The sequence below is a fragment of the Gastrolobium bilobum genome, unplaced genomic scaffold (assembly GCF_033153095.1).
Source record: "Gastrolobium bilobum isolate Gb01-03AN ecotype WA unplaced genomic scaffold, APGP_CSIRO_Gbil_v1 utg12016, whole genome shotgun sequence".
Lineage (NCBI taxonomy): Eukaryota > Viridiplantae > Streptophyta > Magnoliopsida > Fabales > Fabaceae > Gastrolobium > Gastrolobium bilobum.
This window is the reverse complement of record NW_026896391.1, coordinates 167,289-192,888: the sequence shown is the minus strand read 5'-3', so window position 1 is coordinate 192,888 and position 25,600 is coordinate 167,289. Positions and strand designations below refer to the sequence as shown.

At 35.9% G+C, this 25,600-nt stretch overlaps 2 protein-coding genes across 12 annotated transcripts; one reads left to right on the top strand and one right to left on the bottom strand.

Moving 5' to 3' along the window:
• The first annotated feature begins 6,316 nt into the window (after positions 1-6,316).
• On the top strand, positions 6,317-12,378 carry LOC133299499 (auxin response factor 4). 5 transcript variants are annotated; one of them, XM_061498967.1, is made up of 12 exons: positions 6,317-7,190; positions 7,326-7,382; positions 7,631-7,816; positions 7,927-8,011; positions 8,098-8,188; positions 8,573-8,737; positions 9,863-9,982; positions 10,078-10,156; positions 10,449-10,611; positions 10,729-11,486; positions 11,579-11,769; positions 11,969-12,378. In XM_061498967.1, the coding sequence occupies exons 1-12, from the start codon at positions 6,849-6,851 to the stop codon at positions 12,150-12,152; spliced, it is 2,421 nt and encodes an 806-aa protein (XP_061354951.1). In that variant the 5' UTR covers positions 6,317-6,848; the 3' UTR covers positions 12,153-12,378. The 5 variants fall into 5 exon arrangements, with proteins under 5 accessions (XP_061354951.1, XP_061354950.1, XP_061354949.1 ...); XM_061498966.1 differs by having other exon boundaries at positions 10,726-11,486; XM_061498965.1 differs by having other exon boundaries at positions 10,717-11,486.
• A 1,787-nt stretch (positions 12,379-14,165) lies between these two features.
• On the bottom strand, positions 14,166-24,954 carry LOC133299502 (E3 SUMO-protein ligase SIZ1-like). Of its 7 annotated transcripts, none has more exons than XR_009749936.1 (19): positions 24,845-24,954; positions 24,502-24,619; positions 23,855-23,935; positions 23,385-23,427; positions 22,382-22,454; positions 22,004-22,166; positions 21,689-21,819; positions 20,833-20,901; positions 20,250-20,337; positions 20,085-20,160; positions 19,789-19,862; positions 19,491-19,598; positions 17,953-18,114; positions 17,748-17,852; positions 17,576-17,656; positions 16,249-17,476; positions 14,885-14,979; positions 14,655-14,771; positions 14,166-14,555 (listed from the first exon to the last, which is right to left on the bottom strand). XR_009749936.1 is itself a non-coding variant. In XM_061498971.1 (19 exons), exons 2-18 carry the CDS (start codon positions 24,595-24,597, stop codon positions 14,651-14,653), a joined length of 2,757 nt encoding a protein of 918 aa, XP_061354955.1. In that variant the 5' UTR covers positions 24,598-24,619; positions 24,845-24,954; the 3' UTR covers positions 14,166-14,555; positions 14,633-14,650. The 7 variants fall into 7 exon arrangements, 4 of the variants coding, with proteins under 4 accessions (XP_061354955.1, XP_061354952.1, XP_061354954.1 ...); XM_061498971.1 differs by having other exon boundaries at positions 14,633-14,734; XM_061498968.1 differs by having other exon boundaries at positions 14,655-14,734.
• Positions 24,955-25,600: the final 646 nt, after the last annotated feature.

The following is a 25,600-nucleotide window of genomic DNA, read 5'->3' as shown; positions in this document are numbered from 1 at the left end:
TATAAAGCAACCAACATTGTACCGCATCAAAGTGTTCCTCCTTTGGCTCGTGCAAAAATTGAGAGAAACTATGCATCGCATAAGTAATATCAGGGTGCGTAATGGTTAAATATACAAGTTTACCAACAATACGAGGATACCAAGAAAGTACTAAAACAATTTTCCCAGTAGCCAAGGCAAGACTGTGGTTTTGTTCCATGGGAGTCTTGGATGGCTCAGAGCCTAACATCCCTGAATCAGACAGAATTTCTAAAGCATACTTGCGCTGGCGCTTAAGACAAGACTGATGGATTACCAGCCACCTCAATACCAAGAAAATGTTTTAACTTGCCAAGGTCTTTGATCTTGAAACAAGAATGTAAATAAGATTTAACTTGTTCACAACAAGCATGATTACTACCAACAGCAATGATATCATCGACATAAATCAAAAGAGAAACAAAATTGGTGCCAAGCTTAAGTGTAAAAGGTGTATAATCAGCTCGTGACTGAACAAAACCATAACTCAAAAGAGAAGAGTGCAATTTTTCAAACCAATTGCGTGGAGATTGGCGAAGGCCATACAATGATTTTTTGAGCTTACAAACCATGCCTTTTGTATCAAAATGAAAATCAAGAGGACAACACATATAGACTTCCTCGGTGAGATCCCTATTTAAGAAAGCATTATTCACATTAAGCTGGTGAAGCTCCCAATTTTTTGCCACAGCTACAGAGAAATGTACAAACACTGACCATTTTGGTGGCAAGAGCAAACGTCTCATGAAAATGGACTTCTAAAATCTGATTATTACCTGCAATGACAAGTCTAGCCTTGAAACGTTCAATTGTCCTATCAGCCTTATATTTTATGCGAAACACCTATTTACACGGGAGAGCACACTTGCTAAGAGGAAGAGTAGTAAGATCCCAAGTACCGTTTTCTTGAAGAGCCTGAATTTTGGATGCCAATGCTTGCTGCCAACGAAGATCAGTCATGGCTTCTTTGAAAGAAGAAGGCTCTCTGTCAAAAGTAATAGATGCAAGAAATGCTGCATAAGGCTCTGACAGGTTTGTAGTCATATGGCCAAATCATCTTCCTTCAGCATCATACGCAATACTCAACTTCTCCAATGCAATGCGATCAATCCATGCTGCAATTTGTGGGCTTGTTTCTTTAAATTTTTCCAAACCAGCATCAAAATCTAATCGCGAAGTTGTATAGCCTTATCATTAAAACAAATATGAATTACATTTGTAACATGTTAAAATTGACACCAACAAGAAACATATATTGCACAAAAACCATACCTCACATTCTTAAACTTATGATTGAAATTACTCGCAAGATGTCGAAGACAAAACACATGGTAAGATTTTGGTGGTTGCCACCCTACCTCATCATTATTGACAGTAGTCAAGATGCCAATATGCCGATCTGAAACAAGACATATTTCGTCTTTCTGAGTGACATGGATTCGCAACATAGCCAAAAACCAAGACCATTTATCAATAATTTCTCCAGAAACAACAGCGAATGCAACAGGAAAAACATAATTGTTACCATCAACGGCTGTAGCAATCAATAGCGTTCCGCGATATTTCCCATACAAATGTGTCCCATCAATCTGCAGCATAGGCTTGCAATAGTTAAAAGCATCACAACACTGCTTGAATGTCCAAAATACCCTTTTGAACACCTTGTGCAAACCATCGAGACGACCGTCAATCCTATTATCATTCACGTCGAGTTTATAAGCACACCCTGGAGAAAACAACAACATATAATCTAACCATCTCGGAAGAAATGCGTACGGCTTATCTCAATCCCCAAAAACCCTAACAATTGCCTTTTGCTTTTCTTTTCATGCCTTTCTGTATGAGATATGAAATCCTAGACTTGATGCAATCCTTTCCTGGATTAGACCAATTTTAACACTTGGCTCTTCCCGTATCATTTCTGCATTTTTTGTCAAAGAAGAATCATTAGCAATGCAGCAGTATTATTTTTATAAACACAAAAGCTAGTTGACTTACCGATGATCAATGAACAAATGAAATTTGAGTCAAGTTGTTTGTGATCTTGAGAAAGTGAATGACTAACACATGTGTGGGTGTTGTTCCATATACATATAAACCATTCAATACCGCCTTTTTTTAGATATGCCATCATCCTCCATGGACAACCGTCATTGTGATTTTGACAAACCATTATCAGCCTTTTCGTATCACTTTTTTCTACGATGGCTGTGTGATGATTCGCCATACAGTATTGTTTTATTTCCATCTATACATCCTGAATGCTTTCAAACACCTGATCCTTATAGAGCTCTTAACTCATCTGCCAGTTTGGTATTTATGCCCCTTGCATTTCGTCACACTTCTGATCTGGGTGTGCCCAGTTAATATTCGTGTAATGGCTTATTTGTGACTAAAATGGTATAGTATCCTCCCCTGTATAATCCCAACACATGGCATTTCTAATACCATTTTAATTAAAATAAAAACCACCGTAAATACCACTGACCTGCCACTGGTAGTGGGTCATGCGTTCCAACAATGCCCGATGATGGAATCAGTTGACACAATGCACTGGACGGCTCCCTTTCGAAATCACCATCAACGTCTGTATCCGATGAGTCATTATCAGGAACAAGACCTTCATCAACCTCTTCCTCGGAGCTATCAGTACGCCACGAGGGATCATACATGTCATGGGTAGAAATCACATCTGAAGGCATTGTTAGTGGGGGTGATGGTGGCGAGGGTGGTGACACATGCATATCTTCCGCACTATCTAGTGGCTCCCGGTTAATGTCTATGTCGTAATTTCTAGGGACGGAGTTTTGAGTGCTTTCCTCTCCACCAGTGTTTAGTTCCGCATACAACTCGATGTATGAGGACTATCCATGCTATCAAAATGCGTCAACTACAAACGAGATATCTTCATCCTCCACAACTTCCACAGCAACCTACTACATCGGGTTACCGGAGGCACATCTAGCAATCAGTCGAGAGAGGGACTGACCACGTTGTGATCTCAACTTCTTGTATATTATTTTCTTTAGGTCATTATATTTGCAAATGGCACTCATGCGGAACATCTTCGTATCTCCTTTAAACACTTTACCATTCGATCCAAAATATCTCCTCCTATTGTAATATGAAATGGCGATGAAATCATTTGTACTCTCACTCATTTCGTCATGAAATCAGACAAAACTAGGGGAAAACATTTGGTTTCTTTGAAAAACAATCACACCAGAGGAACACATTGCAAGTGGGAAAGGGGGGTTAAATAGCACAAAGTTCACTATAAAGGCTGGCGAACTGTAATTGTCGGCAGGTAGTTCGTTGTCCTATGCAGCGAACTAGCAGGGACCCGCCACGTATCATCAAGTTCTTTGCATGGTACAACGAACTTGGTCAGATGTTGCCACTTGTCACCAAGTTCGCTAGTCAACTCAGCGAACTCTGGGGGTGGTGCCACATGGCACATAGTTCGTCATGCCCCTCATCAAACTGTGTGCATGTGAGACACGTGTCACACCTAGTTCGCTGCCTGTGGCAGCGGACTTGTCCACCGTGTCAGCATTAATTGCTCCAAAGTTTGCTACTGTTGCCAGCGAACTTGGTGTCCACCCGGAACATGACACATCAGCACACCGAGTTCGCTACAGTGCCCAGCGAACTTGCCCACGTGACAGATTGAGAAATAACACTATTAGCGTGACATTTAGACAAATAAGATGGGGAATAATGGCATTTTGGTCATTGTTCCCCCAAGAGGAGGCTTGGCGTGCATTTCAAGAGCTAGCAAAGATACAGACAACTGATATAATTGAAAGGGGAAAAAATGTTAGGGGGCGTTTGGTTGAGGAGAATTTTTTTGAATATTTAGGGAAATGTAATTGATAGGGAAATGGTTGGAAAGTGAGTTTGGTAGGAAAATGTAAAAAAAAGTTGTTTGGTTGGAAAAAAATCTACTGAGCAAATTAGGTAAGATTTATAAAATCTATGTTTGGTTTGAGGTAAAATATAGATGGAAAAATATGTGACAATTACGAAAATATCCGTAATTTTTTTGGTACAGATTATATTTTTTTAGATATTTATAATTTTTTTTTTGGATATTGGTACAGATTATTTTTTAATTTGAATAAAAAGGATACTATTTGCTTTTTTCAGTCTCCTACCTATCCATTTTTCACCACTGAATGATCCAAGACATACTTAAGAGGGTTATTTTTGTCAAAGTTTCCGACGTTAGTTTTCAGCAAAGTTAGAATACTTATATCTAGGTAGTATTTTTGGGTTGAATTTTTGTTTTCATTTTACACTGAAAATGGATTCCTATGCAAATGATAATTGTGGGAAAAAAATTTCACATTTGCTACCAAACATGGTTTTGCCATATTCCCACTTCTCAGTTACCCATCTATCTCCATATTTTCCCCCAACCAAACACCCCCTATAATTCTTAGTTTATCTTAATCCAAATAATTCTAATCTGTATACGTAGAAAAAGAAGAACAAAAAACTAGCCAACCTCTTCTTCAGAGGCCAAAAAAAACTTTAACATTCATGCATGAACCGTTGATAATTACTTCTACTAATTTTTACATCCATTTGAATGTTTAACCAACCAGAGGGAAGGGCTCTTGAATCCATCTCAGTAACTCAAGGAGGTTTAAATTCAAAACCTGCAAATTACTCAAACCTTTCATTATTATTTTACACTTATTGAGCAACCGGTTTTCCCTTTATTTGCTTACTAAAGAGTCAACGTCCAGTACTTTTTTTTTCATACTTCAGCACACCAGAAAATAGCATTTAAAGATCCGATCGTATTTTTTCCTTTTATAACCTTGGAGTACAGTCTCAAAGGTTACCTACTTGTTGGAATAAAGAGTGCATTAAACTTCGCCACTATAAAAAAGAGGAGACTAATCTCTCGTTAAATAAAAAAAAGGTACTTCATGTGAATCTTGTAGTATTTAACTTATTTCATTATGCAAGTTTTGCACATTGTAATATGTACATAAATATTATACAGCGGAATAACGTTTCTTATATGAGCATGACTATATTTATAAAAAAAATGTATATACTTTTACAAACTATATTATGTATTATGGATAGTACATATTATTTGAACATGTACTACCCGTAGTATATAAAATAATTTTTTTAAAAAAATATTTATAAATATAACTTATTCCTTCCTATATTGTATGAGATAAATTTTATTTGCTACATATATAAAAGTGAGTGGGAATCATATTTTATTTTTTTTCTCTCTTCTCCTCACATTATCCCACATAGGACTCACATATTTTATTTTATTTTGGTAAACGGACTCACATATTTTTATATGTACGTAAGTGATATTTTTATATCTTACAACATAACAAAAACTAATCTCTATTATATATTACATGGAATTCAAAGGTTTTAAACACACATTCCCTTAATCAAAAATCTTGAGTTCGAACCCTTGAAATAAAAAAAAAATAAAAAAATTTGAAAGAGCCGCATGAAAGGATACAACAATGCTCAATGGAAATTAGCCTTAAGTTACAGCTGAAGGAATACCCATGACATTACTAACAAAAAAAAAAAAAAAAAAAAGTGATGAGGATGAAGGGTCTATTTTTGCGAAAGAGAAACACACATAAAAGGAGGACAAGTAGGTAAGAAAGTTGCAGGCGCGTAAGATGCAGTTGAAAACATGAAAACTATAAAATATGTAAAAAAGAGAAGAGTTGATGAGACGTGAGATATGTAAAGGATGCAGAGAGAGAGGGCTCCTCAGTCTGAAGTCTGAGCAACTGATGAAGAGTCCTAACTCCTAACAACTAACAACACGCCCACCTTAGTTGCTGCCAAACAAAACCCACACTACACACTCTCTACACTATTCTTTACTTTCATTTAATGAACCTATTTGTCTGATATCCCACACCTCTAAATCAAACCAAGTGGGGGTGAAACAAATTTAATTTATTTTATTTTATTTTTTTACTTATGGTTGGCTAATTAACTTGTTAACAATCAAGTTAAACTGTGTCATTCATTGCCTTAAGTTATCTGATTGTATTTTCTTTAAAATTATGAGGGAAGGAAAAAATGTGGTTAAGATTAAGAGTTTGTTTTATCAATTGAATTGAAACTCTCCCTTACCTTTTTGGGAGTGTTGGTGGAGGGGCCAGGGCCTCCTCACCCACACAAGTAAGAAAGGAAATTATTAATAAAGAAGAAAGGATAAAGCTAAGCTCAAAGCAAATGAGAAGAGGGTGGGGGAGTGTGGGTTCTGTACTGTCTTTGGCCTGTCCCCCCCACCCAACACACACACACACACAAACACAAACACAAACTCTCTCTCTCTATCTCTAACAATCCCAAGTCCAAAAGCCACTACCACATTGGCTTTTTTTGCCTTTTGTTTCTGTGCTTCCTATGCAATTGTCTCTGTCTGCTGCTTCTGTTCCCTCTTCACAGTACCTGCAAATGGGAGAGGAATCATACTTTGAATTTCTTGTTATTATTTGATTTGATTAAATATACTTTTTTTTTTTCTTATTCTCTTTTCCTCTTTGGTGTGTCCTTCCCAGCATGTCTTTGTTGATATGGTTCCACTCATACCCAGTTTTTACCTTTGTGGTGTCCCTCCAAATATGATTCCTTTTTCGTGATTTGACCTCATTTTTCCATTTTGTTACAGTTTCCGCTTTCTGGGTTTCCCTTTTTAAATCCACTTGATTAAACTCTCTTCAGCCTCCTTTATCTTCTTTTTTTATTTTTTTTAATATTCTGTTTTGGTTTTTCCATTTGAGTCCATTGAGAACCAAACAACACTTGGGGTGTTCATGGAAATTGATCTGAACGATGCAGTGACTGAGGTTGAGAAGAATGCATCTTGTAATGGGGACTGTGAGAAAGGTGTTTGTGTTTGTGTTTGTTGTTTGTCATCTCCAACTTGTTCATCTTCTAGTTCCTCTTCAGCTCGTGTGTCTTCTTCTTATCTCGAGCTATGGCATGCTTGTGCTGGACCCCTCACTTCCCTGCGAAAGAAAGGGAATGTTGTAGTCTATTTTCCACAAGGTCACTTAGAACAAGTTGCATCTTTCTCTCCCTTCTCGCCAATGGAGATGCCTACCTATGATCTTCAGCCACAGATCTTTTGCAGAGTTGTCAATGTCCAACTACTTGTGAGCACTGAAATTCACTGAACTCTTTCCTCTTTGATTCACTTGTGTTAGCTTAATTTATATAAAGTTGCACCCTTGTATTGTTTCTATTCATTTGGTTTGGCTTAATTGTCTTTATTTGTTTTCTATCAACAGGCCAATAAGGAGAATGATGAGGTTTATACACAGGTTACTTTGCTTCCACAGGCTGAGGTTGGTTTTCATTTGTCAAGTTATTTCTGTTTTGGTGCATCTATAGTTAACTTTGGTTTGAATTTCTTCTTGGGAAGTATAAAAGTTCTAGTGAAGAATTGGATTGTTATTACTTTGAGCTTCATTCATGGTGAGACTTTATTCCTTTATTGAAGGAAGGGTACTAGCTTGAAATGTTATGTGATGCTGCAATTTGCTCCTTTGTCCCCATCCCATAAAGTAACTCTAAATCTTGGGTTGTCTTTCAGTTTGCAGGGATGTATTTGGAGGGTAAAGAGCTTGAGGAATTGGGATCAGATGAAGAAGGAAATGGAAGAACACCAACAAAATCAACCCCTCACATGTTCTGCAAAACGCTTACTGCCTCTGATACAAGCACTCATGGGGGATTCTCTGTGCCTCGTAGAGCTGCTGAAGACTGTTTTCCTCCTTTGGTGTGACACCGTGCTCTAGTTTGCACTGATATTTTCTAACATAAGACTATTCAAAATGTTGAATTTATAGTCTCCCTGAAGGTGATGAATTCCTTTTATTTTTACCACAGGATTATAAGCAGCAAAGACCCTCTCAAGAGCTTGTTGCAAAAGACCTGCATGGTGTGGAATGGAAATTTCGCCATATTTACAGAGGTAATTGAAACAAAAAAACTGTGTCTGAGTGGCTTCAAATGTTCACTATAAATGATACAGAAAGTGCATGTGGTAATTTTTGTCAGGTCAGCCAAGGCGGCATCTGCTCACTACTGGCTGGAGTATTTTTGTTAGCCAAAAGAATCTTATATCTGGCGATGCAGTGCTCTTTCTAAGGTGAATATGTATATATATATATATATATATATATATATATGATGAACTGTGAATTTTTTAAATTGGCATTAATCTGTGTAGGACAGATTTTTATGTAATGATCTTGCAATCAATTTCATGTTTATATATTTAGCAGAAAGTAATAATCAACTGCCAAATAAAGTAACAAACTAGCAAAAAGAATCCTTGGAAAAAAAATCTTCACATAGAACAAATGTCTAAACCCCTGACTTCTTGTGTACATGAGAACGTAGAATTTATGTTGAAAGCATGAAAAATGAGTGATAATAGTATCCGGATACCAACTTGAGATTCTTTATACCTGTCTCTAAGGAAGAGGAGTCTATCAATCTAGTACCTTACTGGTCACTAATTTCATTGTAGGGGTGAAAATGGAGAATTGAGATTGGGAATCAGAAGAGCTGCTCGACCGAGAAACGGTCTCCCTGAATCCATTGTTGGTAACCAGAGTTGTTATCCCAATTTCCTTTCTTCTGTGGCTAATGCTATATCCGCAAAAAGCATGTTTCATGTTTTCTACAGTCCAAGGTACTAACTAGTTTAATGGGTCAGATTTTATTTTTGTTTGTTGTTTAGCCAAATGTATGAAATTCACACTCTAACTATTTAGCCTTTGATTTTCATTTTGTTGTGGCTATTATAGATGAAATAAAACACTGGTTTCCTGTTATTTCTATCAATTTTATGTATGCCATGATAACAGCAAGGTGGCATAGATGTATAATATCAGCGAAAATCCAACCCATTTTATTTTTACAAATCCCCGATAGCTTATCTGTCAGTTTGTAATAACTCTTAGTCAAAAAAATTAGCTTGGATCTTGCATACTGAGAGTGATAGTATTATTGAAGTTGACATGGTTAGTTAGGGAGAACAAAGTAAAGTGACTATCTTGGATAGCTATTGAAGCGGATGTTTACCCAGTAACAACATTTGTTTGAGACTTAGATATAACAAGTAGTTCCTTTAGCCCCCATGTTTATTAAATGTCTCCTAGTTGTCTGCTATTTTTCCAATGTGATGCTGTGACTATAACAGACAAATCCAGTTTAGGGCTTTCCATCCATATCAGCCAAGGGATTTAATGTTCATAGGCAAGTAGGCTTTATCAGCCAATATATCCATATCAATCATCTCAGTAAAAAAAAAAAAGTCACCTTCCCATTAAACCCCAACTTGCGAGGGTGGGGTGATGGCAATCTATACACACGACCTTACTCTTGCATATTTGCAAAGAGGTTGTTTCTCGAATTCAAACTCATGACCTTTCAGTCATAAAAGAGCATTACCACTGCTCCAAGCTTCCCCTCTATCAATCATCTGAGTATTGCCCAAAATACTTTCTAAGATAGGAATGGACTAGTGAAGTGAAACTCCTTATGATGTGTGGGATCTGACACAAACAGATTTTCCTTGATCTTAATGAAGAAATCTTTTCTTTCATCTTAATAAATACATCTTTTATCAATTTTCTTTCATCAGATGATCAGAATCTGTCCATATGACCTGTAACTTTTTATGTTTTTTTTGTTATATTGTTTTATGTTCTTATGAATAGTTCTGTTTCTTGCTTGATAAGGATTTCAGCGGACTAATGATTGGCGTATGAATCTCGCAATAAATTGGTAACGTTTTTTATTTGGTATAATACAGAGCAAGTCATGCAGATTTTGTTGTCCACTACCAAAAATATGTCAAAAGCATCAAGAATCCAGTGACCATCGGGACAAGATTCAAAATGAAATTTGAAATGGATGAATCTCCAGAAAGAAGGTCAACTACAGCACAGTTATAAATCTTTAACCATTGTCTTCCTTGAACCAAAAAATATCGTGTGAGGAATATGATATCATCTTCGTGTCTTGCAGGTGTAGTGGTGGTATAGTGACTGGAATGAGTGATTTGGATCCCTATAAATGGCCTAAATCTAAATGGAGGTGCTTGATGGTACATTTTCTATTTTTCTTTATACACTCTGCAGTATTGTTTTGAACATACTATTATACATTTAGCATTTGCCCTGGATTTTGTTCTCTTCCAACTTTGCCAGTGAAGCATATACTTTACCAACCGAACTTAAAAAAAGAGCTTGGTATCGACATTCTTAGTTGTTTGGTCCCTGTATTTAGAGTACATTTAATAGAAACAAACTGAAATTTTGTGAAGCCACTTTATTTGATACATCAATGACCAAATGGTGACAGCTTGGTTAATATAAGCATGCTGTGATACTCAACAGGTCAGATGGGATGAAGATATTGAGACTAATCATGAAGATAGAGTATCTCCTTGGGAGATTGATCCTTCTGCTTCCCTCCCTCCATTGAGCATTCAATCTTCCCGAAGGCTGAAGAAACTGCGGACAGGTCTGCAGGCGGCCTCACCTAGTCACCCCATCACTGGTATGAATCCTAATGCTGAGATAGCTAAAGTAGCATAATTCAGTGAACTTAATGCCTCCTAATTGTCCTCTCTTCTTTATTTCTTTTGTGGCTTCTGGATGGAAGGGGTGGCAGCAGAAGGCAGTGGGTTTATGGACTTTGAGGAGTCTGTAAGATCACCCAAGGTCTTGCAAGGTCAAGAAAATACAGGTTTTATGTCACTATATTATGGATGTGACACAATAACTAAGCAGCCAGAATTTGAGATCAGGTCTACAAGTCATCCTAATCTTGCATCAACTGGACTAAGAAAGATTACTGCTGCTGAGCTTCTGAGGGTTCACCCTTCTAGTTATGCAGGCTTCGCGGAAACTAACAGGTTTCCCAAGGTCTTGCAAGGTCAAGAAATATGTCCATTGAGATCCCTGACAGGAAAGGCTGATTTAATAAACCTTGGTTCTTGGGGCAAACCCAATATCAGTAGCACAAATTACAACCTGCATCAAGCAACCAAACCTAACTTTCACTCTTCAGGACCAGAAGTTCTTCAAACTGCATATTTTCCTTATGGTGATATTCACAAACCTGGTCAAGGTAGCAGCTTGTTGTGCTCTAAACCAACTAATTTCCAACGGGAGAATTTCCCATTTAACACACCTTCTACTCAGCCGGGGATCATGAGAAATGAAGTTGGACGGTCAGATCACACAACCCCAAATGAGCAGAAGCTACAGGACAATATTTCTGGTGCTGCTTCTTTAGGGGCAAACATGAGGATTCCAAATGATGACACTTTCAAGGGGAAGGTGAATGCTTGTAAACTATTTGGTTTTCCCTTGTCCGGGGAAACTACCAACCAAAATTCACAGAACTCTGCTAAAAGAAGTTGCACAAAGGTGAGAGATGATAGCAACAGAGTTATATTGTAATAATGCCTTTTTCTCTTCCTTTGACAATTTGTCCACCCATGTAACATAACTGAATGAAGGTCCACAAGCAAGGTAGCTTAGTTGGAAGGGCCATTGATCTCTCAAGATTGAGCAGCTACAATGACCTGCTGAGTGAACTAGAGAGACTATTTGGCATGGAAGGTCTTCTAAGAGATCCTGATAAGGGATGGAGAATCCTTTACACTGACAGTGAAAATGACATTATGGTTGTTGGGGATGACCCATGGCAGTAAGTAGTCATCTTCCTGGACTCAACTTCTATTTTTTCAAATGCTGCTTTGCCACCTTTTACTGAGTTGTCATTGGCCATCACCTTGACATATTCATTTACTGATGGGACAGAACCTGATAAGTGATACCTATTTAATTCCTATCTAACATTATGGGTGATACATACTAAAATATGCATATTCCCCTTTTGGCTGCAGTGAGTTCAATGATGTGGTATCCAAGATCCATATATATACACAAGAAGAAGTGGATAAGATGACAATTGGGATGATGAATGATGATACCCAGAGCTGTTTGGAACAGACACCAATGATTATGGAGGCTTCTAAATCTTCCTCAGTGGGTCAGCCAGATTCTTCTCCAACAATAGTTAGAATCTAGTTTCACGGTTGTCTTAAGTATTATGTTGGCCCTGTTTCTATGCAATATCATCAATACTATTTGCATATATGTTGATGCCATGATTGATTGCTATCTTTGAACTAGAAACCCTGAAAGAAAAAAAATTAAAAAAAATAAAATTGTCAGCGCTAGGAAGACTAACAGTTGTGCCCTCTAGCCTTGAAAAATAAGGGCACCATACTGTCCTGGCACTATGTAACAAGTCGTTACCGCTTATGACTTTATATTTAACACGTTTCCTCTTCAAGAATACTTTTAAACTTGAAACAACATTGTACGAACCTGCTTACTTATAATGAAATTCAAATTCTATTTAAAACAATAAAAATAACAAGAATCGAATTCTAAACTATAAAAGCTTTCATAACCATCAAGAATTAAGTCTCCCAAAAGCTTGTATTATTGAATAAAAAGACTCATAATCATTTTATATCTAAACATAAACCAATGTAGATAAGTTTATTTCAAGTGGCCTAGATGAAAGCAGCTTTAGGACGAGAAACGTGCATAAAGTTTCTTCTAAGAATAAGGAGGTCGAGAAAGCAGCACACAGTTTTCCATTCTGAAAACCGCTGAAGAAACGAAAATTGCTGTGTTGATTTAACACATTATCCGCGTGGGAAGAGGAACATTAGCTTCTATATGAACAAAAACAAACTAATAATCATCACAGAATGGCCAAACACAAACATAAGCATTTTTCTGTTTTCAAATAGAGGCGTGGTATAAATTTCACAGAACAATCTGTAAGTTTATGAAAAGAAGTAAAATTCATCACTATTTTCAAAGAGAGACAGTACAATTTTCATCTAAAAATGATCATGGCACAATTTTTTTTTAAATTTATTCAAAAGTTTAATTAAAAAAGGGATTTGAGTAAACACAATAACCAATTGAAAGGGCCAAGAAAAGATAAAACTGAGTATGAATAAGATAAAACTATTACTGATTTTACTACTGAATCTGCTGGCTTAACATTTGACGGTTAATTGCTCTCAGCAGAGACAAAATTGCTGATATAATATTCTTAACGGGAACTGCATCTAGAAGTTGGAACCATCATATCTATATGTTTGAATGTCCATCTGGAAGACGTAGCAGCACATCTCACACTTGAGTTTCCATGCCTCCATATTAACAGATTTAGGTGGTCCAAGTAAAGACTAGAATAACTATCACTAATGGATTAAGCTATAACTATAATAATAAGTGAAATTGACACCACGACAACATTTTAACACTACATGCTCTTACTAGTTACTATTTGTCTCACATTATCCTTCTAGGCACTCAAACAACTTACATTCACTGTTTTTCACTATTCTCTCGTACACAGGAAATCAATAAAATTAACAAGGATATATAATCTTCCAACATTAATTCACCATTTATATCATATCTACAATATCAATTAAGAGGGGATATAATCATCCACTGTTAACTCAGCAAATTATATTAGCCCCGAAAAGAAAGCAAGCCCCCGGTAATTGCAAAACATGCTCCAACATTAGATGTTCCATCAAATGATGTTAAATACTCCATCAAAAACCTCTTTAAATTGCTATGGGGGAACATCACATGTCACCCAACAACCCAAAGCAACATCCTAAGCCATTGTATCAGTTATGAGAGAAATTAATATCACCACGCTGCAAATGAACCAATGCATCTGACACATCCATTTCAGAATTGAATAATCCCTGCCTGATTTCCAGATTGCAATGGCCATAGGGCATGCATCCCAAAATCATTTGCTGTATATATTGAACGTGATGTTACCTGTGAAAAGGATCTGAGTAAACCTCGAGATGATTTCATTTTTTTCTAAGATTTTCCGTCCTTTTTTTTTCCCTTGTTAATGGCGGGATTCCTGATCATCCTGCTACATACTTTTCTTTCATCTTAATAAATACATCTGCAATAAATATTTCCACTATATTGAAGCTAATTTCAACTATTTACCTCCCGATGCGCAAACAGCTCAAAAGAATGTCAAGACGGTGAGCTATAACTAAATACAAAGGCAAACGGCAAAAATGTTTATCCTCACCAGGATTTACAAGACAGGATGCAACTTTAATGCCTAAATATATTACAAATATTGGCAATCATATATTACAAAGTTGGACGTCTACCTGGGTGTGAATAAGATAAAACTATTTTTGATTTTACGATTGAATCTGTCGGTTTAACATTTACAGATTAATTGTTCTAAGCAGAGACAAAATTGCAGATATAAAATTTCTTAACGGGGAACTTCCAACCACATCAGGAAGTTTGAACCATCAGATCTATATGTTTGAATGTCCATCTGGAAGACGTACTACACCAGTACCATCAGATCATGGATGTAAACTGGGGAATAATACCCATGCGCCTGACCTGTCACCATTTGTCATAAGGACAACTTTGAATATCAAGCATAAAGAATTGAGAATCTTTGAAGCAAACATCTTTACCAATGGGGAAACGATAACCTACAGGTGCAAGCATTTTGGCTGGGCAACTTTCGTAGCTATGCTCCACCGGAGATGCCTCAAGACCAAATCAACTTCCATTTCCTGAGGACCAAAAATGCTGCTCAACTTTCTTCAGTTTCTAAATACAAAATGCAGCGTTAAGAAGGGCATCTTAAGTTATTAGAAATACAAGGTCTAATAATACCTCTACTCCGAATCTGAATCAATAGAAAGATACAAGCGGGGCCTTACTGAACGTTTTTGGCGGGGAAATGAGAAAGGGCTATCTGTTCTTTGCCTACTTGCCTTGTCAGATCTCACATCATTCATACCAAGAAGCAAAGAAGCTGCGAAAGGAGGAATAATAAGTCAAGAAAGTTGGAGAAAAAATGTCATACTGCATTAAGAATCACTGACCTAGAACTGGAACATAGTCAAAATACTTGTGTTGTAGAGCAATTTAGCATATAAATGTCTGTAATTAGGATCAAAATAGAGAATGCACCATCACATACAGCTAACCTCCTCACCTTTGTGTTAGATGTTAGCTTCTCCACATTTTCAAGGTGCACAAAGTAACCATTGACATTTTATACAGATGCAAACATTTATAGCCATTTAGGCCTTTTTTATGAAAAAAACCTCTCTAGAAGATTTAATATAATCCTCTATCCTTGTCCCTACTCTATCTTTGTCATAGACAAGTAAAATGGCTAACCTTAGAAAGCAACAAAGAGCATGCCTTTACACAAACACACAGACTAATCAACGTGGATTTAGTTGTAGAACTTGAAAACAGCATAGAAATGCAAATCATATTAACAGTCATTCCAAGAAACCAGAATAAAGTTCTTCAACCAATTAGTTAATGGGATTTCTTCAATCACCATTGAGTATATCTCTGATTTAGTTATAGCCATTATTTCCTTTTATGCTATTGCTTTCAACTTATGAGTTGGATTAGACAATATGATATGATGCAGAAACCGAATTATGCAAGAATTTTGACTAGTTCACAACCCCTATCCCATAGCAACCACCAACACAATAGCATATATATGATGTTCCAACAAACTAATTTGAGGTTCCTAACATTTAACAGAACCTCATGCAAAGAAAATGAAATAGCCAGTTTCCAATCCTCGTTCATAACCTCCACAAAAAAACTTGATATGGAGCTAAGAAAAATCATAATAATCACGCATGTTAAGGAATTATGGAGTAAAAATTCTCTTTCTCAAGAACTTAATAAAAACATGTTCATTTACAGGAGTGAAAGGCTTAGAAACAGAGGGACAAAGCAAGAGAATAGTATTGGAAGATGAAAAAAATTATTATTTTAAGAATTTCTCTATTCCTACAAAGACCTTAATATATTTGCTTTTGTAGAATAAGTAAATCGTCATTTGTGCACATGAAAATATGGAGGATACTAATCTCCACATGTGGGTGTCTTAAACGTCTTGAATCCTGATATATTATGAGGATAAGTTCAAAAAAATAATCTCCCCAGCTAACGACGTTATGTCAGTGGACTGACATACAATGAAAGTTTACATGAGTAACTTTCACCAAAAAAATAAGTGATGCAGATTTAAGTTCAGAAAGTAACAAACCAGTATCAGTCAAAGAATCTGTGGCACCTTCTCTGGATGTAATTTGCGGTTTGGAATACAACCTATTTGGAGTAGAACCATCACCATTACTGCCAACCGCACCTCCTCCAAGCCTAAGAGAGATCCAATCCTCGCCGCAGACACCATTTGACACATCTGCATGATCTCTCAATTCATGCTGCACAGATGATTCTGCTGGTCTTGTAGGGAGAAAGATCTGAAGCGACGGATCTTCTCCAGCAAATGCCAATGGATTGTCAACCAAGCCACCATTTAAATCAGCATCAGGTCGACCTGCAGAGGAATCTGCTATAAGAGTACTAGATCCCAAAGCAGCATCTGAAGCCAATGTATAATCATTCAGTGATGAAGAGCAATTAATATCACCATGCTGCAAATGAACCAATGCATCTGACACATCAACATCAGAACTGAATAATTGGAAACCTGAGCCTGCCTGATTTCCAGAATGCAATGGCGGCCAGAGGGCGTGCATCCCAAAATCATCTTCACTTGGATTATTAAAAACTCCCAAGCATGGATTTCCACCAAGATTATGATCTTCTATATATGGATCGATAATGGCAGGTGGTGGCATCGAGTAAACATCAACTGCAGCACGAGTTTGATTATTTCTGTACCCAATCGCAGGAGATACCAATATATCATTGTCTTCTTCTGAATCACTAAGAACAATAACTTCAGCATCACCCGCCGGAGCAGAAGTGTTATGAACAGTATATCCATAAGCTGAATCAACATTATTGTGACACACAGAATCCATCTCAATCCCATTGGTAGTAGAATAATCAATATGCCCACCACCACCCTGATTTACGCTAGGATCATCACCATCCCGGCCACTTCCAGTGGCACTGCTGCTCATTGGAATAACCACATGTTCATCATTTCCAAAATCCTCATTCAGTCTATTACCAGAATAAGTGTTTGTGTCCTCTGCTTTACTGAATTCCCAAACTCCATTACGGTTCTTCCTGATGCCAAGTACTAAACCAGTAGGACTGTCTGAAACACATTCCTGTTTGAGCTTCGCAGTTTCTACTCTCTTGAGGTCTCCATCAGTAGAAACAGAGAGGGATCCATCAGGACAGTGCCACTGAGCAAGATTCCCCAACTCCCGGCGCTCACTTTCACTCTTAGTCTTGACACGCCAATAACCATCAGGCTTCACCTCAACCTCTGTAACCTCTTCTCCACAATTTTTCATCTGTACCAGCAAACCAATTTAAGAAATAACTACCGGTTCATCAAACTCAAATATGAGCTTTATGAAGAGAGAAATGAAGAACAAAGGGGAAAAAACTACCATAGAAGTGATGCGATTGAAATAAGGATCAATTATGATATTCTCCAACGCATAGTTTTGAAGACATATGGGGCACTGCCACTGCAGAAACAATTAATACTTCATCAAACATTTTAAAAAATTAAAAAAGGAAGGAATCAGAACAGTAATACACAATGGGTGAGAATCTTACCTTCCTTGAACGTTGATTCAATTCCACAAAAATTTCAAGATCGAAACAACCCATGTGAACACAAGGTTTGAATCTTCCTGCAATCTTCATTCTTGAACCACTCATCTAAAAATTTCACGAGGGCATGGGAATGTGTTAAGACTTTGGGAACTGATTTGTGAAACTCCATGAGCAAATAAAAAACTACAATACATGAAAGCCTTACTGGACAACGAAGGTTGATGCTAAAAGTATCCGAAACCACTTCCAAATCACTGTCACTATCAGCATTGTCAGTTGCATTTCCTCCCCCGACACAACAACAGACACGTGCAAGAGCATCTTCGAAACGCTCACCATCAGATTCCTTTGGAATCATGTCTAGGATCTATACACAAGAGACTAAATCATTTAATTTTATGGCACTGACGGAAGATAAGCATACGTAAAAATATTCAATCAAGATATAGCCACTTTAAAAATTCAACATACATGCAAATGACATTCCAACAAAATATAGACCCAAAAACACATCCTTCGTGGATTAAAATTTTATCTGACAAGGGGATAAGATTACAATTTTTTGCCTCTGGAATTCAGCACTTCTGCCTGTGGTTGTTTCAACAGTGTAGCGATCTCTAACACAGACATTGGAGCAGCCTTTCTGGTTGCTGCATTCTTAGATTTCCTGTTCTTTATTTGTTTTCTCCCTTGTGTTTCTTTATTTGTTTTAGAGGATACCTTATCCTCAACCCATTGTACTTACCTATATGATCTATCTACTACAATTTCTTTTTTCCATAAAAGAACACATTTATTTAGAGAGTGAAGTTTGATGTGGTCATTACCATTAGGATCCATGCACACGACCTCTCCACATTTAAATGGTTAAGAGAATTGGTGCATTTTGCAAAATGAACTTGGGCCAAACAAAATTTAGATCACTAACTTAACCACCTATGGATGATAGATAAAAAATAAGAGTATAACACCATATTTGCTTTGTTTGGAAACACCAAATCTTCATCAAAAACATATTTTAGTATGATCAAAATGCAGCTTGATGAAAACAGCCATGCCAAATAAAATATAGAGAACGGAGATTGAAAGGGTTAATATATCCACACAAAAAAAGGAGAAGTTAGCATCCTCAACAAGCTCTTCCAATCTTGGCTTTATCACTACGTAAAACACTAGGATTCAGATATAAAAACCAAACCACCAAGATTCATATTTAATTGAACAGGTTAGTACACCCAACCCTTCTTAACTTTGTTATATATGGAACAGTAAGTTAAATCATGGAAAACTCAAAAGCAATAAGTCAATAACAACAAAGCATGAAACTACAAAAGCATAAGAACTCAATGATAAAGACAATTCTTCTGTCAGATACAATAACAAGACAAATGCATTTGATTATTCAAATGAGTGCTAAATGGAAAGATCAGCAAGTAATATAATATCAAGCCACAGAACTATGTAAACAATTCAAAACAACCATGGCTCCTCAATACTTGCCTCAATCAATCAAGTTTTAATCAAAATTGACAAAAGAGAATCATACAAGCATTCCAAATTTTGCAAATTTCAAATTTTTCAGAAATCAACCAAACAGGATCAGTCTCAGAAACTTTGGACTGATATCATACAGGGAGATTCTTAACATCAAACATGACTATCCCAATAAGCCTGGATTAAAGGAACCAACAGTCATCCAGAATACTAAACTTAGAAATTAAGCAGGTTCAGAATGCAATCTACCTGTTGCATGCTGCACCTTCTAACAATACGAACCCCTAAACAGAAAATGCGATTATCACACCCTGCTAACGAAATCTTATTAATTCCGTCTTTTGTATATGGCGTGATCTGACATAGGAGAAAAAAAATAAGAAATTGAATAAAACCAATGTCAACGAAACTTAATTAACACTGCTAAAAAGATTAAAATAAAACTAGCACCGAGACTTAAATATATACATTTAAAATACAAGCACTCTAAACAAGACAGTAGCAGAAAATTCTCAATAGGTATAACCATAGATGACAATAAACTCACAATTGGACCATCGTCACGACCATTAGCACCAAGCACTTGTGAACCAGGTCTGTTAATTGCACGAACAGGAAGACCTATATGATTATAGTCAAAACAATTGAATCAGATTCAATAAAACTGCAAAATTCAAGAATTCCATGAAGAAAATTTTGATGTTTTACTTAAAAATTAGGTACTTCTAACTACACACATAATAATAGAATATGCAAACTAGAACAAGACCCACAACATGAAACAAATTTCTCAAAAGGAACCGAAAAACAACATTAAGGAGATCAAGACTTGTAATAACATACCATTAACCTGTAGGTCAGTATATTGAGGCCATTGCATCCGGAATGAAACTTTGTCATTTAGAAGCATACACCAAGCCTATATATGATGTCATTTGGCATACATCAACAAACTACCTAGATAAAAGGTTATGCATTAAACTACAAGCACTGAAAAACAAAACCAACCTGAACATCAAATTCCGATTTTGACAACAAGTCCTTGTCTTCTCTTGTAAGTTGAAATGTTCTCTCCACACTTATTATTGGATTGGTTCTGAACAATTCAAACAGAAATATGGCTATGTCATTCAAGCAGAAAGGCACTATAAAAACTAGGTTTTAACCACAGTAGAAGATGAATGTTAAGACAAGAAAAGAAAAACTCAAGAAAGAAGAGGGGAAAGGTTTAAATTTTCAATAGATTATTGTCCTTAGAGAATTTTCACCTCAGAGAAACAAATTCAACAACCAGAGAATTTTAATTCACATAAATAGGAAAAATCACTAACATTATGATCCCTCCAAAATAGAACAAAATAACAGAATGTAGAACATATATAGAAGGCAACCAGATGAAATGGATAGTAGTAAAACCAAAATGAAGGACATCAGAGTCTCTTACAAATAACTTAAGCAACAAAATATCTCTTTAGTGGAAAATAAGATATAACATATTTAAACAAGACATTCATTTTGTTCAAAGACAAATGAACCCAGTTACACAGAGTCACAAACTATGTCTAACAACAAATCCACATAATGTCCTCACCCATCAGTTGGAATATTGGTTGTAATCAACTTCACAGGAAACAAAAGGTGCTTTTCTGAAACCCAAAACCTGCAATGTAGAGAAGAGCAAAAAATGGAAATTGAGTGATGGGCTAATGAAAATGATAAATAATAAATGGATCGGGAATGTATTTCAATTACAAGAGAATAAAAAAAAAAAGAGAGGAAAAAGGCATCCATCATGTAGACAATAAAATTAACACACTGCAACCATAGTAGTTAATTGCGCCGCAATAGCGGCGCTCTGCACCTGAACGCAATAGCGGCCATTGCGATCGCATTTGCGGCCATTGCGATCGCATTTGCGGCCAAATTGCTGACATAAGACAAAATGTCAATTTTGTCCTAAATTTAAATGTGTAACAGAAAAATTTAAGGGTTTTTAGTCTATCCGCGTCTCTCTCTGTCACTTCTGCTATCTCTGTCTTTAAAACATATTTTTTTTTTGTCATTATTTCTGTCATATATCTATTCCGCTATTTCCGCAACCGCAACCCACTATAACGCTATAGCGTTTTTCGGAGTTAGCCGCGACATGCCGCAATCTGCATTTGATAGCTATAACTCCAACATGTTATCATATGACAGCTACTAAGCTCAGTTCTTTGCACCAATAGCTAAGACAATCATATCAACCAACACAACACACACCCCCCCCCCACCCCCCCCAAAAAAAAAAAAAAACAAACCCCATGGACAATACATAAACAAAAAAAAATGGCTCTTGAAGTAAACATAAAAAATATTTAGCACTAAACTATGAAGAAAAACTTCTAAACAATCCCCCCCTCCCAAAAAAAAACGTATAAGCTAAAATAAGAATGAACATGACATACGGGTCTGCACGACTTAGACGACATATTTCGCAATAAAATTTATCAGGATCTGGCGGGATTCCTTCCATAGGTTTCTCCGGAATAATAACACAGTTGAAGTGCTGCCACACATAGCATCTTGTACCTTCACACTGCAATTAGATGAAAAGAAATAAAATTGCTTACTATCAAATATAAGTTGTCATTGGAGATCTTAATGAAATGTATATGTCATCAAGGAAACAATGGACATCATCAGCAAAATCATACGAGCATGTAAAAAGGCATATGATTTTATATATCATGAGGATAGAAGAAATCTATTGAATATTTCACCTTGATCAATGGCTCTATTTCCGATAAACTTCCACAGAGACAGCGAATCTTTGTATCTGATTGAAAGGAATCATCGATTTCACCTTTAATTTTCACATTACTGCTATCTGAGGTAACCTGTCCCTTTGATGCTAGATCAGTGGCCCCAGACACTGATAATTTTCTGGGCAAAAAGAAAACACAGATCGTCAAGAAAGAAAAATAATAAAGTAAGGAGTTTATAGCATATATATACTAGTATAATTAACCGAAAGCAAATCAGCAAATCATGCTTAAACTATAAGCTAATCCAAAAATTTTGAGCCATTACATTCATCTTAAGCAAACCAAAGCTAGATGTAGTAAATGTCGACAACAGCATTGTCTCTTAACACTCACCTATATGTGTCATCCACTAATTTCGCCACCTGTTCTTTTCCAACAGCATTCTTCTTGGCCCACATTTTGGAAACTTAAAAAAAAAAGTAACAAGTTGCTCAGTTTAAAGGAGAAAAGAGGAAGGAAATACAAAAGGCAAATTGACATATTAAAATCACAAAATGGAATTAGATACATAATTACTAAATATTCTGATTTCATATTCAATTAACTATGCCCTTATAGAAGCTGCCACTCCAAACATCAAGTAGGAAATGTAATCAAAACAGAAATCAGCCGGTTTGGAGCACAGCCAGAGAACCAGCCGGTTTTCCGAGCCAGCAAGTTGATGAATATTTTTAAAAAAGAAAATCATGATTTGTGACCATGTCTTCCATGACAGAGAAAGAAAAGAATGAGAAACACAACAGCAGCACCACCGCCCTCACACTCTGATTAAGGGCACAAACACAAAAGCCCAGGTGAAAAGAAACAGCCAAGACTCATCTGTTTAATAAGAAAGGTTTACTATTTGGTTCAAATAAAAAAATTCACTGCATTTTTCAAGGATACCCATCTAATTTGAATGGATTTGGATCCTCTCATGTGAAAAAGTGGTCATGTTATTTGATCACAACCACTCATTTCCACTCATTGATGATGAGATAAGAGAGAGAAAAGTGTATGCTTTTTAAATGAGAGGTTGTGATCAAATAACATGACCATTTTTTCACATGAGAGGATCCAAATCCAATTTGAATTAAAGTAGATTAATACACATACTTCAATTGATAACTGCAATGAAATATTTAAATCAATAACATTTGCGAGTTGCGACATCTGTACTTTGATGAATTTAATTAATAACTCAATTATGCAGATACAGTCTAAAACTTCGAATATTTAAGCTTGCTCACAACCTAAACAGAAATATTATGAAAACAGTACAGAATACAAGATAGAATTAGAACCAAAGGTTGAGTCATGTATGTGTGTGTGTGTCATAGAGAGAGTATAATCATACCTTGTTCATCTGAGAGAATAGATAGTATCCTATCAACGAGATCCTACAGATAAATGAAGAATTGGCATCATTATATCATCCCAAAACTCCAAAAAAATATAGCACGAAGTTAAGCAATAAAAAAAATAACCCATTAGCCAAAAACCAAAGTTACAATAATCATGAAAGTTCATGTCACAGATTAACAATATTCATCTTTTCTAAGAATTTCAAACTCATATTCTTCATTACTACAGATTAAAAATATTCATCTTTTCTAAGAATTTCAAACTCATATTCTTCATTACTAAATACAGCAATTCAAGTTGCATATAATCTAGTGAGAAAAGGAGTATAAAAAGTGTCATATAAAAAATAACAAGTAATCAGTCAACGAACACCATTCAATGATGCTCAATACTAGCATTGAGGTTTCAAAGAAAAGGCCTAACATTGAAGAAACATAATCAGTGATATTTTTCTTATCTCACCTGCTTCTTTCCCTGCTTCGAAAGTCCTAACTGAGTAAGCACATCTTTGAGCTCTTTTATACGAAAATATGTCAATTTTTCCTATAAGAAAAGCCACAGATCAGTAAAGTAGAACACCATACTCCATGGTTAATATTTTATAGCATAAAACCTGTACTAAACACCTGGTTAACAATGTTTGGTGATAAGTAAACCAAGCTAAACAAAAACTGAAAGTCCAATCAATAAGCAGGGGACAAACAATGCTTGCCAGAGAAATTCCTTTGCCTTTCCTAGCTGCCTCTAGCTTCAAAACCTTATATTGCTAATTACCAGTAAATTCAGATGTGTACTCTTAATTAACATCTTGACAATAAGAAACTAAGCCGACACAATTTACAAAAATAGGTAAACAAATTATCTATTACGTTAGGCACCATTCAAACAAAAATAAAATAAAAAAATAAAAAATCCCCCTTCTGGTTCACCAATAGCAGTACGCAAAAGCAAATTACAATATGTGACAATGCTATCATAAAAGGCTAATTTGACATATGTTCAAGACTAAAAACACTTCGGTTAAAAAAAATAAAAAATCTTCAAAAACAAATAATGACGAAAAAGTGCTGACCATACACTAGAATCCCCTTAAAAATTTGAATGTATACCTTGCAACTGGATACTATATCCATTTTGCACAGAATCTTCAGCAATAACAAGCAGCAAGCAGCAAGCAGCAAGTAAAGCAACGGAAGCAAGCACATGCTACCCTGAGTAATGATCCATCTACTCAAATTTTAAAAAAAAAAAAAAAAAAAAAAAAAATCAGTAGAATTCAGATGCTACATTAAAAAAATAGAAGTAAAACTCATAACTGATGGTTGCAATTAGGGCGAGCGAAGGGGAAATTAACCGCGAATAAGAGAATACAAATCATGGAAACAAATCAAAATAGTGGGGCAATAACGAAAATAGAAAGAGACAATGAAGATTAGGGTTTCCGAAGCTTACTTACTCCTCGTCTGCACTCGTCCCTGTTCATTCGCTTGTCTGCGTTTCTTTTTCACCCACAAAACCAAATCTACATTTTAAAGCTCGGACCTATCGCCGATTATCCAATCCAGTTTCTTAACGGGAACACGTCCGGGTTAGGTTTCAGTGCGGTCGCGTCTAAATTCAATGAACACTTTTTCCTTTTCTTTGTTTTTGCATGGTCTTTTTTTTAGACTCTTTAAAATAATTTCATTTTACATTAAAAAAATTTAGAGATCCTACGTACATAATATATGAGTGAGTCTTATTTTGATTTTTTTTATCTTCTTACATTTTTGTAATCCCCACTGCATAAAAAAAATTCATGTAAATATAAAATAGAAAATTAATCCCCATCATTATATTATTATATATTACGCAGACTTATAAGATATTCAAGTCATATATACAAATAATTAGATATTGTTGTGAAAGGAGCACGGCACGTAGAGCTTGGCTAACGGAAGCGTCAAACAATAAACGAAAAGAAAAGCAGAGATGAATAGTAGAGAATATACAATAATTTTTAGGAAATGTATTTATTCTTTTATAATTTGTGTCATTTCACTCTCGTTAAGAAGTGAGATTTATACTTTTATTTATTTTATTGGCTATTTTTTTTTTTATGATTTATTTTTTTCTCTCGCTTAAAATGACACATAATTTTTTCTTAATTTTAACGTGAAAAATATGTTAAATGTGAAGAGTAAAAACTATAAACTTAGTCCAGAGAAC

Coding starts and splice junctions, on each gene's coding strand:
- LOC133299499 (XM_061498963.1), top strand. CDS start 6,849: ATGGAAATTGATCTGAACGATGCAGTGACTGAGGTTGAGAAGAATGCA. Junction 8,189..8,572: donor GATGCAGTGCTCTTTCTAAG/GTGAATATGTAT, acceptor ATTTCATTGTAG/GGGTGAAAATGGAGAATTGA. Junction 9,998..10,077: donor AGAAGGTCAACTACAGCACA/GTTATAAATCTT, acceptor CGTGTCTTGCAG/GTGTAGTGGTGGTATAGTGA.
- LOC133299502 (XM_061498968.1), bottom strand. CDS start 24,597: ATGTGCTTGCTTCCGTTGCTTTACTTGCTGCTTGCTGCTTGCTGCTTG. Junction 23,936..24,501: donor ATATAGTATCCAGTTGCAAG/GTATACATTCAA, acceptor CTTTTCTTATAG/GAAAAATTGACATATTTTCG. Junction 22,455..23,384: donor TATTCTCTCAGATGAACAAG/GTATGATTATAC, acceptor TTTTTTTTTAAG/TTTCCAAAATGTGGGCCAAG.